This window comes from Alligator mississippiensis, chromosome 2 (genome assembly GCF_030867095.1).
Source record: "Alligator mississippiensis isolate rAllMis1 chromosome 2, rAllMis1, whole genome shotgun sequence".
In the NCBI taxonomy this organism is placed as follows: domain Eukaryota; kingdom Metazoa; phylum Chordata; order Crocodylia; family Alligatoridae; genus Alligator; species Alligator mississippiensis.
In genome coordinates this window covers 157,676,052-157,692,536 of record NC_081825.1, presented here as the reverse complement: position 1 = coordinate 157,692,536, position 16,485 = coordinate 157,676,052, and the positions used below count along the sequence as shown (strand labels likewise).

General features: G+C 45.0%; 1 protein-coding gene across 1 annotated transcript in view; it reads left to right on the top strand.

Moving 5' to 3' along the window:
• Positions 1 to 16,485, top strand: part of UNC5C (unc-5 netrin receptor C) — a 426,201-nt gene that overhangs the window by 282,059 nt on the left and 127,657 nt on the right. Inside the window, exon 3 of the mRNA XM_019488075.2 lies at positions 12,205 to 12,348. Coding sequence (XP_019343620.1) covers positions 12,205 to 12,348 — 144 coding nt within the window. The remainder of the gene's footprint in view (positions 1 to 12,204; positions 12,349 to 16,485) is intronic.

Genomic DNA, 16,485 nt, shown 5'->3' with positions numbered 1-16,485 from the left:
AAAGGTGATGAAAACAATGTCTGTTTCTTACCTAGGAAACAGCTCATAGAGAAGTTCTGTCTGTGTATGATTTTCCTCTGTCAGTAGGGCAGTAGTAATCATCAGCGGTAACTGACTTTCATTTCACATAACATGCTCACTAAGCTGCATCAGTTTTTAAAGGTGCTTACAGAAGCTACAATTTTTGTGTGATCTGGCCCCTGAAAGCACTCTACAGCTGTGATATAACACACATTCATGGCTGCAGAGTGCTTTTAAAATTGCTAATCACACAAAAAATTAACCCTCAATAAATCAGCTATTAGCTGAAGGTGCTTTAAGGCAGAGTGCCTAAGGGAACTTCTTCAGCTTCAGATTCCCTTGAGGGTTAATTTTTCACATGCACAAGGCTTCCCTGTGCAATGGGGCAAGGAACAAGCTGAGGAGGAGGCAGCATGTACCTGCCAGCTAGGCTTTGCCATGGCCAAAGCTGGGGGGTGGGGCTGGGGTGGAATGGAGCCCCCTCACCTCATGCCTCCCCACCCCCAGCTACCCTGGATGGGGTATTGCGGGGAGCCAGGGCAGGCCCATGAGGCAAGAGGACTCTGTTCCACCCTGCCACCCCCCCAGCTCTGGCTGTGGCAAAGCTGGCAACTACCAGCTGTGAGCTGGCAGTTGCATGCTGCCACTGTTAAGAGGTTTGGGCTGGTGGTGGGGGAAAGAAGCCCCCTTTTCCCTACCCCCTGCCCAAGCCTTTTGACAGGAGCAGCACATAGCTGCCAGCTTGGCTTTGCCATGGCTGGAGCTATGGTGAGGGGGCAGGGCTGGGTAGAGGGTTGGTTTGGCAGCTTTCAGGGAGGCTCGCACCCCCCTGACCCAACAGGCAAATGTCTGTTGGGTCAGGAGGTGGGGGGCAGGTCAAACTCATAGCACTTTGTATAAAGTGCCATGAGTTAGAGTGCCTTACTTGAATGTCTGTAGGTACCCTAAGTTGTCAGACTGAGTTAAGGCCAATCCATTCTATGCTTCTCTACCCAGTCCCCACTTGGCCACAGATATCCAGGTAACAAGCACAGGGAATTAGAGGAAGTTCTAATTCCATATTGCTTCCTTGCACTCATGTGTAGTACAAAGGAAATGCAATTTTCTGTGAAAAATGAGTTAAGATATAAACAGTGCTAGTAAGTGGTACTAGATTGACAGTTGTAGAGATTGAGGCCCTATCTCAACAGAAATGGTGTGTCACAGAGAAACTTCATTTAAGTTTCCTTGAAGCTCCCTGATGGTGGGCATGTCATGCCTGGCCAACCTGATTGCCTTCTATGATGAGATGACTGGTTCTGTGGACATGGGGAGACCAGTGGATGTGGTATACCTCAATTTTAGTAAGGCTTTTGATAGTCTCCCCCAACATTCTCACAGGCAAGATAAGGAAGTACGGGCTGGGTGAATGAACTGTAAGGTGGATAGAAAACTGGCTGGAGCATTGGATTCAGAGGGTAGTAAACAATAGTTCAATGTCTGGTTGGCAGCGGGTATCATGTGGACTGCCCCAGAGGTTGGTTGCGAGGCCGGATTTGTTCAATGTCTTCATGAATGACCTGGAAGATGGCATAAAGTAACCCTCAGTAAGTTAGCAGATGACACCAAGCTGGGGGGAGTGGTAGATACACAGAAGGGTAGGGCTAGGATTCAGAGTGACCAAGACAAATTGGAGGGCTGGGCCAAAATAAATCTCATGAGGTTCAACAAGGATAAGTGCAAAGTCCTGCACTTAGGATGGAACAATCCTGTGCTCCAGTACAGGCTGGGGGCTGGCTGCAGCAGCTCGGCAGAAAAGGACCTGGGGGTTAGAGTGGATAATAAGCTGAATATGAGCCAGCAGTGTGCCCTCATTGCCAAGAAGGCTAACAGTATACTGGGCTGCATTTGTAGGTGTATTGCCAGTAGGTCCAGGGAAGTGATTATTCCCCTCTATTCAGTACTGGTGAGGCTTCATCTGGAGTACTGTGTTGCGTTTTGGGTCCCCCACTACAGGAAGGAAGTGATCAAATTGGAGACAGTTCAGTGGAGGGTAACAAAAATGGAGAGGGGGCTGGGGACCATGACGTCTGAGGAGACGCTGAGAGAACTAAAGTTTATTTAATCTAAATAAAAGACTGAGAAGGGATTTAATAGCAGCCTTCAGCTACCTGAAGCAGGATTCAAAAGAGAATAGGACTAGATTGTTCTCAGTGGTGGCAGATGACAGAACAAGGAGCAATGATCTCAAGTTGCAGCAAGGGAAGTTTAGGTTAGATATAAAGAAGAATTTTCTCACTACATGGGTAGTAAAACACTGGAACAGGTTACGCAGAGAGGTTGTAGAATCTCTGTCCTTGAAGGTTTTTAAGACCTAGCTAGACAAAGACTTGGCTGGCATGCTATAGTTGGGAATGGTCCTGCTTTGAGCAAGGGGCTGGACTAGATGACCTCCTGAGGTCCTTTTCAACCCTAATTTTCTATAATTCGATGATTCTATGTCTATACATGTGTTTTAATGCACAGTAGCCTATTTTACTGTGCACTAAAGTGTCATGTAAAAAACTGTGCTATTATGCTCATGCACAGTAAAATAGGCTACTGAGCGTTAAGCATCACTTAAAAACCATGTGCATTAATCACTGCACATCATAGCAGCCTAATGCTCATCTCCCTTGTTTAGTACCTCACATTGGAGGCACTAAATTTAATGCACATTAGGAAAAGCACTGTAATGCACATGTAGACAAGCCCTGTATGTCACAATCCTTACCTAGAGGGACTGTCTGCTGAAAGTGCCAAAAAGCTCCCAATTTGCCAAGTGCACATTTTTTCACTGCAGGCTACAGGTTTTTGCATCTTTCTACAGGGAAGCTCCAGCAGCATTCCTATGGCAGGTTTAGCATTGTGTGTTGGGAGATCTTAAAAATGAAACTAGACTGATTGGTATGTGTAAATAGCTTTGGCACAGAACAGCCTCCCTGACTTTTTTTATAATTTAGATGATCCAAATCTGCATACCCCAGACCCTCACAAGACAGAATACTAAGAAAGCATTTTTGTCTTTTTCTTTCCAGTGTCCATACTTCTGGGCTTTCTTACTATATCTTACTCAAGTTTTAAAACTTAGTATGAGAAATTCTTGGTGAAACCTTGAAGATGTTAAGGGGAGAAAGCAAACACTCGGTAGGAAAAAAATAGAACTGTATTTTTTTTATAGATCCCTGTCTTTCTAGTGTACAATCTTAAAATATCGTTATCAAATCTTATAGTTACTTCAAATTACTTGGTTTTTTTTCTATATTCCCTGTTCACATTAAAGCTTTACCCTCCACCCACTCATCTGCTGTAAGTAATGGAATGGGATGGCATAGGAATAATGGCCATGGTACTCACTGAATGCTGTGTGCTTACCCCAAAGATCTGTAACATCTGTGCGCGTGTATAAGAGGTACCACCACCTCACATGCAGCATACAAGTCATAGGACAAGTCCCAAGCTAGCCTTAGTTCAGGCAAATGCCCTTTCCCCATCATATTCTTACTATATGCCATTGTGAAAGAGAGTAATAGCTATATAGTAACCACAAAACAGAGCTTTTTAATAAATAAGGTATCTTAGTGGATTTATATGTAGAAGTATATGTAGGGTGACCATACATCCCAGTGTGGCCAGGACTGTCCTGGATTTCTTAGGTTGGTCCTTGCTGGTTAGTGAAAAATCCCAGAACCAGGCACAGGGGCAGGGTTACAGGGTGCAGTCCAGGAGGGAGGTGGAGCAGCATGGTGTGCCTGACAGGTGGGCAAGCAGGCACTGCTGCTGCTTTGTGTGAGCAAGGTGGGCAGACTGGAGTGGTACCCAGCCCAGCCCACCCCTTGCCTCCAGCCACTTCTCAGAAGGAGCCAGGTCAGGCTTGCACCATGCCATCCTGCCTCCCTGCCAGACTGCATCCCACACCCCTGCCCACCTGCCTCTGCCTACAGCAGCGCTGCTGACTTGGGGTATGGAGGGAGACAGTGTCCCAGATTTCCTTTAAAAGAATATGGTTACCCTAAGTATATGGCACCTATCAAGCATTCAGGCTGTCCACAAATCTGTTCAATTATCTCCCTGCAATTGGGTTTGTTACGGCATAACTTTAAAATTGAAAGACATCCGCTTCTTACAGTTTGTGTCTGAATTTATGCAAATATATTAATTCATGCAAATTTGCAATTTACTGGATTTCTGTCAGAGGCTGTTGAGTGGTATACAGTTATGAATGGGGTTTTATTTCTGTGATATGGATATCTGTACATGTGGAACTAGAATTAAACTATCAACTCATTTCACAGTTGAAATGAAACATCTGTGAGATGGTAACATCTTTCAGTTATAACTAATGCAGGGTGGATTTGCACCAGTGCTCTATAGGTTACGTGCTCTATAACATATTACCAACCTCCTATTTCACCGTCCTTCTCCTCCTCCTTTTCTCTCTCTCTCTCTCTCTCTCTCTCTCTCCATACATATACAAAGGCACAGGGGCACCTTTTAAGAAGCAGTTTCTAATTTTTCACTCATGAGTTTATCTATCCATCAAACAGTTAAATGAACAATAGCCTGAACTGTATGGCTGAGCAGGCACACTCTCAATCTTTGTATGAAAACATAGAGGTGTATTTAAAAAGAAAGAAAAAACCCTCTGGACTATAACAGAAGAAATTCTATACTGTCTTATAGTCCATGAACTCAGTAGGGATTGCATGTCAGTGCTGGAGCTTGTCTGATGCAAGTTTGGAGTTTAGGAGTTTAAACCTGGTCTTGTGTAGTTCTGTCAGCCCAAAGTACTGAAGCATAGTGAGACGATAAGAGAAAAAAATTATTCAATGATTTTGTTCAGTCTCTTACTCTCAGACTATATTCTATGTAAAATTTTCATGGTTTAGGACCCATGTGTTTACCTACCTTAAAAATTACTGTGCAAATCAACTGAATCCTCAGTTTTAAGCTTTTAATGTAAAGGTGGCTAATAAGGAACACTAAGATATTAATTCAGCCAGGTTTCTTTAACAGAGTAGCAGAAGCAGCTTCAGAAGTGTTAAGATCAAGATCTCTCTTAGAAATAATTCTTTCAAGGTTAACCTGATGTTATTCCCCATGTGAGGTTTATAAGCAGTATAGTACTGGATAAATCCAGAGAACCTGTATCAGCTCTTCTTTGGAATCTATTGTACTGCATTATATCAGCTGATAACAGGCTAGTTGTTCTCAGACAGTATCTCAGCAATATTTTTTTCCTAAGACACCTAGAAAGTATCATGATATTAGGCAGTGTTGGAGCCTAATGCTGGAGCTATGATGATTCAGGATATATGTAAAAGAGAAGGATTTCTGTGGGTAATATCTTATATTAGACTGACTGCATGGTTGGGATAGACCTTGTGGGCGCATTCACACATGCAAGCACCTGCATTTGTAGTAGCTCAAATAGAAGCGGTGCAAATTTGACCTGGGCCTTTTTTGCTTCAGCACATGTGCCCAGACATGCACTTTGGTGTGGGGTAAATTGTGCCACCTGGGGCAAAACAACCCTGCCTGACTCCTCCCGGATCTGCAGCCAGGGGGGAACTAGAGCACCTGTGCTGTGCCCAGCAGCATAAAAAGCTGCCCTGTCCTGGCCCCATCAGTACAAAAAGCTGCCCTGTCAAGTAGCTCATGGCTACTCACTTTCAGGAGCTTCTGGGGCCCAGTCAATGAGTACATGGGAACAGCCCTGAGAGTTTCCCGCACCCTCTACCCACTGCAGCAGTCTAGCAGTGGGGGCTGCTGCCTGGCTGTCACCTGCTGTGCACCTGCCAGACCCAGATGGGGACTGCACAGCCAGTAGAGGCATCTGCCCCTCTGGGCCAGCTGCTAGTGAACAGTGTCTGCAAAGCTGGCCTTTGTGTGGCCTTATTGCCATGTGCGCCCCCTGTCTGGCCATCTGGGCAGCTATCACCTGGAAGATGTTCTGGGTGTGGTGGCCTGCTCTGCACTGTCAAAGCATGTCCTCCTGGCCCCAATTGGCCAGGAGATCAGCCATCTCTAGTTGGGTCCAAGGTGCCAGTTCTGAGCAAGCAGGGGCCTGCCACTTGTCTCTCTAGCAGGAATTCTGGCGTTCCCTATTTGAACACTGAAAAATCCCTGATTAAAAAAAAATCCCAAAGTCACTATGTAAAATACCCCGAAATCCATGTTCCTCCACTATTAAAACAAAAGACCACTAGAGAGAGAGAGAGAGAGAGAGAGATCAGTTGGGCAATGTTTTATTGATATATGTACAGTGTTAAAGCAATTTGGAAGCCTACCAGTGTCTCTATCATCATAATGAAGTGAATTTTAAATACCTATATGTTTTGCAGCCCCCCCCCCAACAGGGGCTACAGCCTCCCACATAGGGGTTACAGCCCCCCCAGCAGGGGCCAAATGGCCCCTGCAGGGGCTACCACCCCCCCCCCCCACAGGACCAACATGCTCCACCTCCACTTGCTCCCCCAGCCCCCCAGATTGCTGCCCTGCCTGGCCCCATCCCCCGCCGGATCCTGTAGCCCCCCCAATGGCTGCCCCACCCAGCCCCCCCACCCGCTCCCCCAGATCCCTCAACGGCTGCCCCACCTGGCCCCATCCCCCACTTTCACCCCCAGCTCCCCGATGGCTGCCCCCCACCCCCCCAGCCTCTGGCACTTAAAAAGAAAATTTTTTTTAAAGCCTCTACTCACCACAGGAGCAGGGGCTGTTGGGGCTCCAGGGCCTCTTGGCAGAGCCTCCCTGCCATGCAGCACAGTGCATCAGGGGGCAGAAGGGCCTGGACTGGGGCTGCTGGGGCTGTCACCCAGCCCCGCACTGTGCTGGGGGGACCCCAGTGACCCCAATGGCAGCTGGATCTGCTGGTGAGTGCCAGGTGGGGGGTTGTTTCTTTTTTAATGGTCAGGATGCTGTGGGGTGGGGGAATGGAGCCAAGCAGGGCAGAGATCAGGGGGGCTGGGGGGCTGGGGCCAGGCAGGGCAGGGGGTGGGGGAGATGGGGATGGGTGGGGCAGGGATCAGGAGCACTTGGGGGGGTCCCTCCCGTGGTCCAATCCCCCCTCTTCCAGCCTCCCCACCCCTTACTTACCTGCAGTAGAGCCTGGGTCCAGTTCCCTGTGCCTGGCATGCTGCCTGCTCTGCATGGGCAGGCAGTGTGCTTCAGCACCAGGGTGTGGGCCAACCATAGAGATGCTCTGGCTGCTATCAGAGTGTCTTTGTGGAGGACCCAGCCTCAGGAAACCTCAGGGTACAGTCTGGGACCAAGCCCCACCCTGCTTTTTTTCTCTGCAGGTTTTTTTTAACCCCTGGATATCCAGAGGCCTAATTTTGCCCCTGCACTACAAATTTGCAGCGCGGGGAACATTTTCTCATTTGTACACATGCCCCTCAAAGGAGTTTAAGATTCTGCAAGAGGCATGTGCGGGCTTGTCTGGACACGCCCAATGATATTATGGATATTTTTAGTGTTAGTGAATACTAGTAGGATTTTGACCTGCTATAACTTGGAGGAAAATTAGCCCATTCCATTCTCTTGAAGAAAAAATCTTTTTAAAGCAATGGGACTGCTTATGCATAAGGTGCTCGTGAGAGAACCTAAGTGAGATTGCAGAATTAGCTCTGTAGGGTTCCTTTATGTGCAGGGAAGAACTGTGGATGGTCAGCTTTTTCTATCCTTAGTAATCCTAAATGACACTTTTTCCATACATAATCACTGCAGTTCCTTATAGGGTAAGTTATTGTTCAACAAATGTAAAGGTGTCAAAATCTGGCTCATAAATGTCTATATTTGTCATCTTAAACCCTCCTCATAGATCTTTTTTTCTCAGATGACCTCTTACCAGCAGCAACAGATGTGATATACTGTGTGTTCTGGAAAAAAATGTTTAGCCTAGAGAAAAAGATAGCCATATGGTGATACTATATGTATAATCATATTGCTTTTAAGCAATAAGGCACAAGAGCAGAAGGTATGTTGCAACATGACTATTGAACAATTTGTTGATTTTATCCTAAGAACAAAGGCCAAATGACTTAAAGTAACCTGAAACCTGTGAGCATTTCATTATACTGTAGAAAAACAGAACTTAGACCAGCTTGTTATTATGAAATAGGAAGCATATTGAAGTAGAAAACTAAGTCACCACTGGATTGGGAGGAAGGTTCTTTTGTACACCCATATCTTGAATACTGTGAGTGGTTCTGGTCTTCACATCTCAAGAAGAATATAGTAGAATTAGAAAAGGTACAGAACATGATCGGGGAATGGAGCAGTTACCATACCAGGAGAGACAAAAAACGCTATGACTCTTTAGTATGGAAAGGATAAACCTGGGGGGAGTCTATAAAATCATCATGGGTGTGTACAAAATGAACAGGGTACAGTTGCTCACCAAGTCCCAGAATACTAGAACTAGGGGGAACCCACTGAAATTAATAGGTCACAGTTTTAAAACTAACCAGAGAAAGTACTTTTTAATGTAAAGTATAGTTATCTTGTGGAATTTATTGCCATAGGAGGTGGTGGAGGCAGACAGCCTAGCCAGTTCAAAAAGGTACTGGATAAATTAATGGGTGATAGATTTATTGATAGCTGTTGAACAGAATGGTTGGAGATGTTTCCTCTGGCATCTCTAAACCAATAATGATGGATCTGGCCAGGGAACACTCTAAATATACCTAATTAAAAGCTCTTCCTCTAAAATATCCTCTCCTGCCACTGTCGGAGACAAGGTACTGGACTAGGTGGACATGTGGTCTGACCTATTATTAGTGCCGTAGCAATGAAGATTGACACTCAAGGCAAAACCTGCAGTACTTCTTATGTTCTTATGTATTAGGGACCCAGAGATAAAGGTTTCCTGGGCCAACTGATGGATGCTATTGGCATACTCATATCTTCAAAAGACAATCAGAAAACTGCATCTGTGCCTAGAATTTAAAGTCTGTTTCATAATCATAAAGAGCTTTCATTATATATCTTCTTGCTTTAGTACCATACTGTACTTACCTGAAACCAAGACAACCATGAATTTAAGATACCCCCCAATAATTTGTTATAAAAATATAAATGTATAATATTACAAAATTATAAATTTGTTATAATATTCCATGTACGGTATGCAATTATTAGAGAGATGTCTTAAGTTCATCCCCCCCACTCCACCACCACTGTGGTATAAAAAGGTGGAGGAAGGTGGGGGAGCCAGTAGGAAGGAAGGCAGTAGAGGACAGGCCATGAATGATGTGTGCCCCCTGACGCTGGGGTGGGGCATGGCGACGGCAGTGGGAGCGTGGTAGCAGTAAGCAGGGGAGCTGTTGGGGTGGGGGGGGGAGTGGTGAGCACTGCCCAGGAGTCAGTGACCATCTACAGACACCACGGGTAGCGTTGGTGGTGGCCAGTGGGGATCACAGACTGCCTGCAGATGCCATTGGTGGTGTTGGTAATGGAGTAGTGAGTGGTGACCAACCGCAGGTGCCTTTGACAGTGTTGGCAGTGCCTTTTTGTAGAGGATGCACTACCACACTCAGGGGTTGCATGTGCACCCGCATGCACTCCCTATGCGTGGCCCCTGGAACAGACAGTGTGGGGGACAGGTGGTGGTAGGGGGTAGAGAGGCAGGTTTTAAGGGAACAGTGTTGGGGAAGGTGGGGGGGGTTCAGCAGCTTGATCTCTGCTCCTTGCCCCTCCACACCTTGCCCCCTGCCACCTCTCCACCCCCTTTGTGCCTGCTACCCCTGTGCCTGCCCCCCTCATCCTTGGGACCCCCTTGCCTTTGCCCCCCCCACATTGGCCCGCCTCCTGCTGGATACCCTTGCTCAAGCTCCAGCAGGCTCCAGCCCTGATCCAGCCTTGGGCAAAAACCATGTGTTTGCTCCTGTCTACCACTTTTATTGCTCCCAGGAAAGCTAGGATCAGAGCAAATACATCCTCCATGCCCCAGGCTTGAGTGGGGCCAGAGCCAAAACCAGAGCAAGAATAGGCAGCTTGGGATGGGGAGGGCAGAGGCAGTGGGAGGGCAGGCAACAGCTGTGGCCATGGCTTTAGCCTTGAGCCCTACCCTTCTCTGCCCCCGCCTCCACCTCATACTTGAATCCTAGACAAGGGGCTTTTTTCCTCATGTTAAATTCAGAAGTGGGGGACATGTCTTGGTTTCAAGTAAATAAAAATGTTTCCTTCTCCATTAAATTATTTTATAATCAGCCTTATTATGAAAACATAATACTATAACCTTCGAACTGTTAGGTTCCCAGGGCCAGTGCTACGAAGAATGGGATTGAGCTGAAGGAAGAAGTTTAGCAGCAGTTGCTGTACAAAAACATGATCATTCTTGAGCATAGGCTGTACAGATAAGCATGTTTTCCCTTCCTACTTCCCAGAGGACAAAGAGCAACCCTGAAACCACTTTTGGAACAAAATTAGCTTCTCAAAGCAGAGCACAGTTAAGAGCTGGTGATTGCTATATTTTCATATATCTATGCTATCCTTTGATTTTAGTTCTTTGGAGTACAGTACATGTAGTTTGAGTACTTAATTTCAAAGACAAATACTATTATGTGTTTTCTCCAAAGTAGCTAATAATTTGATGGGCAAAAATGTCAACCATAATGAAACCAAAAAGGTGATAGGCTATCCAGCCTTTAGCAAGAAAATGCATCTCATTATAAAGTGTTCTCACCAGAAATCCCTCTGATATTACATGCTTCGATTCCTTTTTGTCGTTACGTTGTTAACCAAGTTTTGAATGCAAACAGCATGCAGCATAAATGACAGTATACAACTGTGCACAAACAGTAATTAATCGTTGGCTTCCTGAATGGAGACGCTGTGAACTGAAGGCAAAATCAAAGGGCCTGCTTGGTTTCCAGAGCTTGCAAGGCACTTCGTGCTGTACAATTGGGAACATTCACGTTATGAATATCACCTTGTAATCCATGTGGCAGGAGGCTAGAAGTAGCTGGCTTGAAAGTGCTTAATTTTGTGTTCAGTTGAAAGACTCAGAACCGAGCATTAGTGTTCATGATGGGGACAAACTGTGCATGCTGAAATCTAAGCATCTTTTAATTAAGTTTCCTGGCATGACTGTAAGGAAAAAAAAAATCAGTCACACTACAAAGAGTATTTGTGTGTGGGGTTTATATACTTAAGGCTCTTTGTTGGACAGAGTTTTTGAAATAGTGATAGCATTTTCTGTGGACGTACCTTTGCTACAAGTTTTTTGAGACTGGCATCAACAATGCAGTGTAAATACCTTAACAAGTGGCATGTGCATATTTCCCCTCTACCTCACCTGTCCCTTTAAAAATGAAGACCATTTTCATGGAGGCTGTGAATTCTAAGCCTGGGGATGGAGTCTTTCAAAACACCACCTATTATCATTGCTATGAAATAATCAGTATCTTACCAAAAATTATCACAATGCCATCTGAGATACCACAATATTTCCTTGTAGGTAGATTAGGGAATAGTGCTGCCTGTCAGATAGCATCATGGGGTAACAGTGGGTAATCACTGGTCTTGTAATGATGGTGACTGCATTATCATCATTGTGGATTTGTGAGAGGCGCATTTAAAAAATTGTTTGGAGGGTCTGTGGCAGGCCATATTTAGGGGTAATTTAGAGCACAGAGCTGTACCATACAGTACTGTAGGTACTTCTGAAAGAAACACTAGCACTCCACAGTAATGGTCCAAAATAGTACAGCTTGTAATAAATATACAGCAATCTTGAAGGTCATTATTTGTAGACCACAGCTGTTCTTTTCCAGTGAAAGAAACTACCGCACTGTGAACAAGAATTGTCCCATCAACATTCCATACCATCCAAATTCCAAAATGTGTGTTCTGGAGCATAAAAAAAAGTTCTTAAAAGAGGAGCCTTATACTCTTATACAGTCCTTACGGTGAAAGGGAACCATGCTTCATTTTCAAAAGTGTAAGCTAGATTGTACTTTGATATAAATTGTCATATGATGTGAGGCTGCTAGTAAAATGTTATAACAATTTTAAATGCTGAATTATATACATAAACAGAGAAAGAGAATAAAAATAAAATAAACTAAAACAATAATAAAATAAATAAATTACATTTATAAAATGCTTTGAATAATAGCTTCACCAACTCTAATGCACTTGGGGTTATTAATTATATTCCAACAGGTTTGATTGTTCGAGAAGTCAGCATTGAGATTTCCCGTCAGCAGGTGGAGGAACTCTTTGGACCTGAAGATTACTGGTGCCAATGTGTTGCTTGGAGCTCTGCGGGCACTACCAAAAGCCGAAAGGCCTATGTTCGCATTGCATGTGAGTACTGTTGTTTACAGGTGGAATGTTTCTGCATTTGTTTGGATGAAAGATTTAGTTTTTGCCCACATATTTTGACAAGGCCTGGAATTATCTGTGGTTGCTGAGGCAGATAAGCAAAACTTGCCTGCTATTTTAGGGCTTAAGAACTAAAACAACAACAATAAAAAAAATCTTCCTGAAATTAACCATCCAAATATTTAATGATTAGAAATTTTAAAGACAGGTTTGTCTTTGTAAGAGAATATTCACATTCATGTAGATGAAATTCTATTTTGTGCAATGGAAGCAAATCCAAAATTGTAGTTCCACTGGCTTTGGAAAAGCAGAGAACCGTTATTTGGTGAATGCTTACTAAAAGGTGTTTTGCATATAAAGCCAAACAGTTTAGAAAAGATCATTTTTTTCCCAGTAAAATAGATGTTTTCTCCCATCAAGAAAGTAGGCTAAGGAGATACAATTTGCTCATCATTTTACAGTGAAAAAAATGTTGTCTAAACCATTACTAGATGTCTCCTTAGGATATCTGCTTTCATGGAAATCACTGGGAGTTGTAGGTATTCAGCATCTAAAAATCAGGTCACTTTTCTATAAGTATCTAAATATGGATTTAGGAGACTAAATGTAAGTACCCAGTTTGAACACTGTGGCCTAATTGATTTATTACAAATGAATTTAACCATAAATTTTGAATATTGAATTGGATCTGGAAAAATTTTTCTCCAGGTTCAGTATTTAGATGCAGGGTTTTGTTTGGTCCATCAAGCTTATATCAATTGCATGCAAAAGTTCAGAACTGCATCAAATAGGTATCAGGTAGGCTCTAGATCAGTGGTCACCAACTGATTGATCCTGGTTGACTGGTCAGTCATGGAGCCTCTAACAGTCAATCTCAGTCTGCGGGGGCTGAGATCTCCCATGCCCTCCTGGACTGCGTTCCCCCCCCCATGCCCCCCGGACAAGCTGTTCATGGCTCTGTCCTATGCCTGCTCCAGCTGTGCAGGGCCTGCCCCTGCTCCACTCCCTCACTCACTGCTGTCGGGGGGGTGGGGGGGCAGATCAAGGCCCCAGCAGTGAAGGAGGGAGCAGGGCACAGGTAAGAGCAGGGCCTGGGGGAAGCAGGGAACAAGCAGAGGCCTGGGGGCCATGTGTCCCACCACCTGGTCCAGCCAGGCCCACTCCCCCCAGCCCCTGCTCCTGCCTGTGCTCTGCTCCCTCCCTCAAAGCTGGGGCCTCGATCTGTGCCCCCCCCCAGCCCCTTCCCCTCCCCCACCCCTTCCCCTGCTGGGGGAGGGGGCGCCCCCCCAAAATGTTTTCTCCCTCCACCTCAATATGCCCCCCTTCCCTGCCCACAGACTGACCTACGGGGCGGGGGTGGGGGAGCAGCAGCATAGGGTAGATCTTGGATTGCTTTTTAATTCAAAAAGTGATCTCCTACTCAAAAAGGTTGGAAACTACTGCTCTAAATGAAAGATAGTTTTCCCATCCTGTAAAACTTTTTCAGGTGTCAGCAATTTTCACATTTTCTATCAGGAAACAAAATGAAGCCTTTTGTAATTTTTCACAAGGTTTAGTTCTTCACAGAGCCGTAGCAGTGTTTCACTCTTTTTTAAACTATGTGACTGATGTTAAATTACTACATAAATTTTGGTGTCTTGCCCATTGCATGGCAGGAGGTGCAATTATGGTATCCTGCATTAGCTGTCATCACACCTTATAGCTGGTGTAGGAGGAGCCTGATCCCAGGCTAGCCCTGTACCAGCAAGAAGCAAGCTCTCATAGCTGGGAGCCCCCCTCAGTTAAGGAGCTCCCAGTTGCAGAGGCACCCCATGTGTCCCTAAGGATGGAGGATCCCCACTGTGATGATCTCCCTGCCACTGCAGGGATCCTTTGGCCCCAATGGTTTCACACACCCCAAGCCCTAAGGATTATGGCAGCCAGGATCCTTGCCCCAGGGATTTCATGCATTCCTGAGCCCTAGGGATCATGGCAGCCATGATCCCCAGGTTCAAGGTGTTTCCCACACCCCTGGACTCTGGGGATCATGGCTGCTGTGATTCCTAGAGCTCAGGGGTTTTACACTGAGCATCAGCGGATGGGCTCCCAACCACTGGGGAGACCCTGCTACATGTGCAAATTAAAGCTTGATAGCAACCAGCTATAAAGTTAGTACATGTTTTTGAGGTCTAACTTTATATCTGGTTGAAGCTTTTTTTGACATGATAGCTACTTTGTATGTGTAACTGCTCTCTAGATAACTGCAAAATTAAGCAGTTAATTGCACAAGCCCTATAATGTATAGAGTTCAAAATGTCTAAACGTATCTCAGATGAAGATTAAAGGGCAACATTTTATGTGAAATTACTTTTCATGAAATATATATATATATAAGTACTTTGTAAATATTATATATTGAATGAAATATGTGATCTGTGGGCCTCTCTCCAGTCCATAAAATCTCATATATTTACATATGATATCAATTGCATTTCTTTAGCTCAAAGTCTCTCAGAGGTGATATCTCTGATGAACTTCTATTTTCAGAGGTTTATAACTTAGTTTAAAAACTCTTTGTTCATGTGCTATATTATTTTACTCCATTTTTACTATATTACTAAAAGGGTAGGCAAGAAGAAGAAAGAGCGAGGATAATAATTGTTTAATGGAGAGCATGGGTGTATGTTAAATAGTGGAGTAGTAAGACCATAAGACTGGAAAGGGTCTCTCAAGTATTTTATTCTAGTCCTCTGTGTTCACAGGCAACCATTTGCTCCAAGATTCCTGAAGATCCACTTCCAATTTTGACACACCACAATCACAAGACACAAAGTTAGAAACACTGAGATACCTTACCACATACTACAGGTAAACACTCAGAAGAGACAAGGGCTCTACCAGTGCCCTGCACTGCAGTGGCAAAAAAGTATTATGTTAATAATATATGTTCAGAGGATCCTAGGTAAAGGTCTGTGCTCCACATTACAGAAGAGAGCAACATTTCTGCCTCGCTGCCTTCCCCTCGCACTTCCTTGTCAATCTGTTGAGTACAGATTCCTTCCTGATCCTAAATTTGGCAAGCATTTAGATTCTGAGGAGGAAAACAAAGCCCTTTAGCAAGGTACTTGAAAGGTTTATAGGTACCAAAAAGAGCAGTGGTGCTCCCTAGTCAAAGCCCCCACTGTCTAGTGCTGCAGAATAATGTTCAGGGAAAGGGGAGAACAGGAACAGAAGCCAATAAACCATTCATGAGAGGAAAAAAATCCTCCTAGTCCTTGCAGGGAATCTGCAGAAACCCTGCAGCAGGTTTGCAGGCACCTACCACACTTTAAAAAAGGCTCCATATAACTTTGGATAGCATTTGTAATATTCCCATAACTCAAAATAGCTTTCTTAAATGAAATATACAAATTATTTTCCTTGATTTGGGGTTTCTTGAACAAAAATGGAACAGGCCAGCAGCCTTATCTTACAAGCATAAGAGCTATAGTAGGCAGCAGTGCCAGTCCCTCGAAGTCGAGGATGACATAAGTCCTCAGGTGTCTGAGGAGCACGATTCTGGATGCACATGTTCTTCAGCAATGGGGGCATGTTGCACGGGGAGTGGGATTTGCAGCCCCGGGTTGGTCTCCTTCTCCTTCCCCTGCTGCCGCCATTCCACCTTAGTATCGAGTTGTTGGGCCTCAAAGTGGCATGCACCTTGGTGGATCAGGTGGTGCCGTGCTGAACAGTCAGCAGCTTGTTCCTCCCAGCCATTGGTGTCAATGTCTCCATGCTTGAGGGTGACCTTGAGTGTGTCTTTGTACCATTTCCTTTGGCCACCCTTTGAGCGTTTGGCCAACAGAGAGCTGGGAGAAGAGAATCTGGTGAGGAGGCGGTTCTCGGACATCCAGACGCAGTGGCCCATCCATCAGAGTTGATTTCTCAAAAGCAAGGCTTTGATGCTGGTGAATGCAGCTTCATGGAGGATGCTCATGCTGGTTCCTCCCATTTGATCCCCAGGATTCAGCACAAGCACCATTGGTGAAACCTCTCAATGGTCTTAATGTGGTGTTGGTAGACAGTCCAGGCTTCACTGCAGTAGAGGAGGATGGTCAGCACGACAGCTTTATAAACCAGGACCTTTGTCGATTTCCGAAG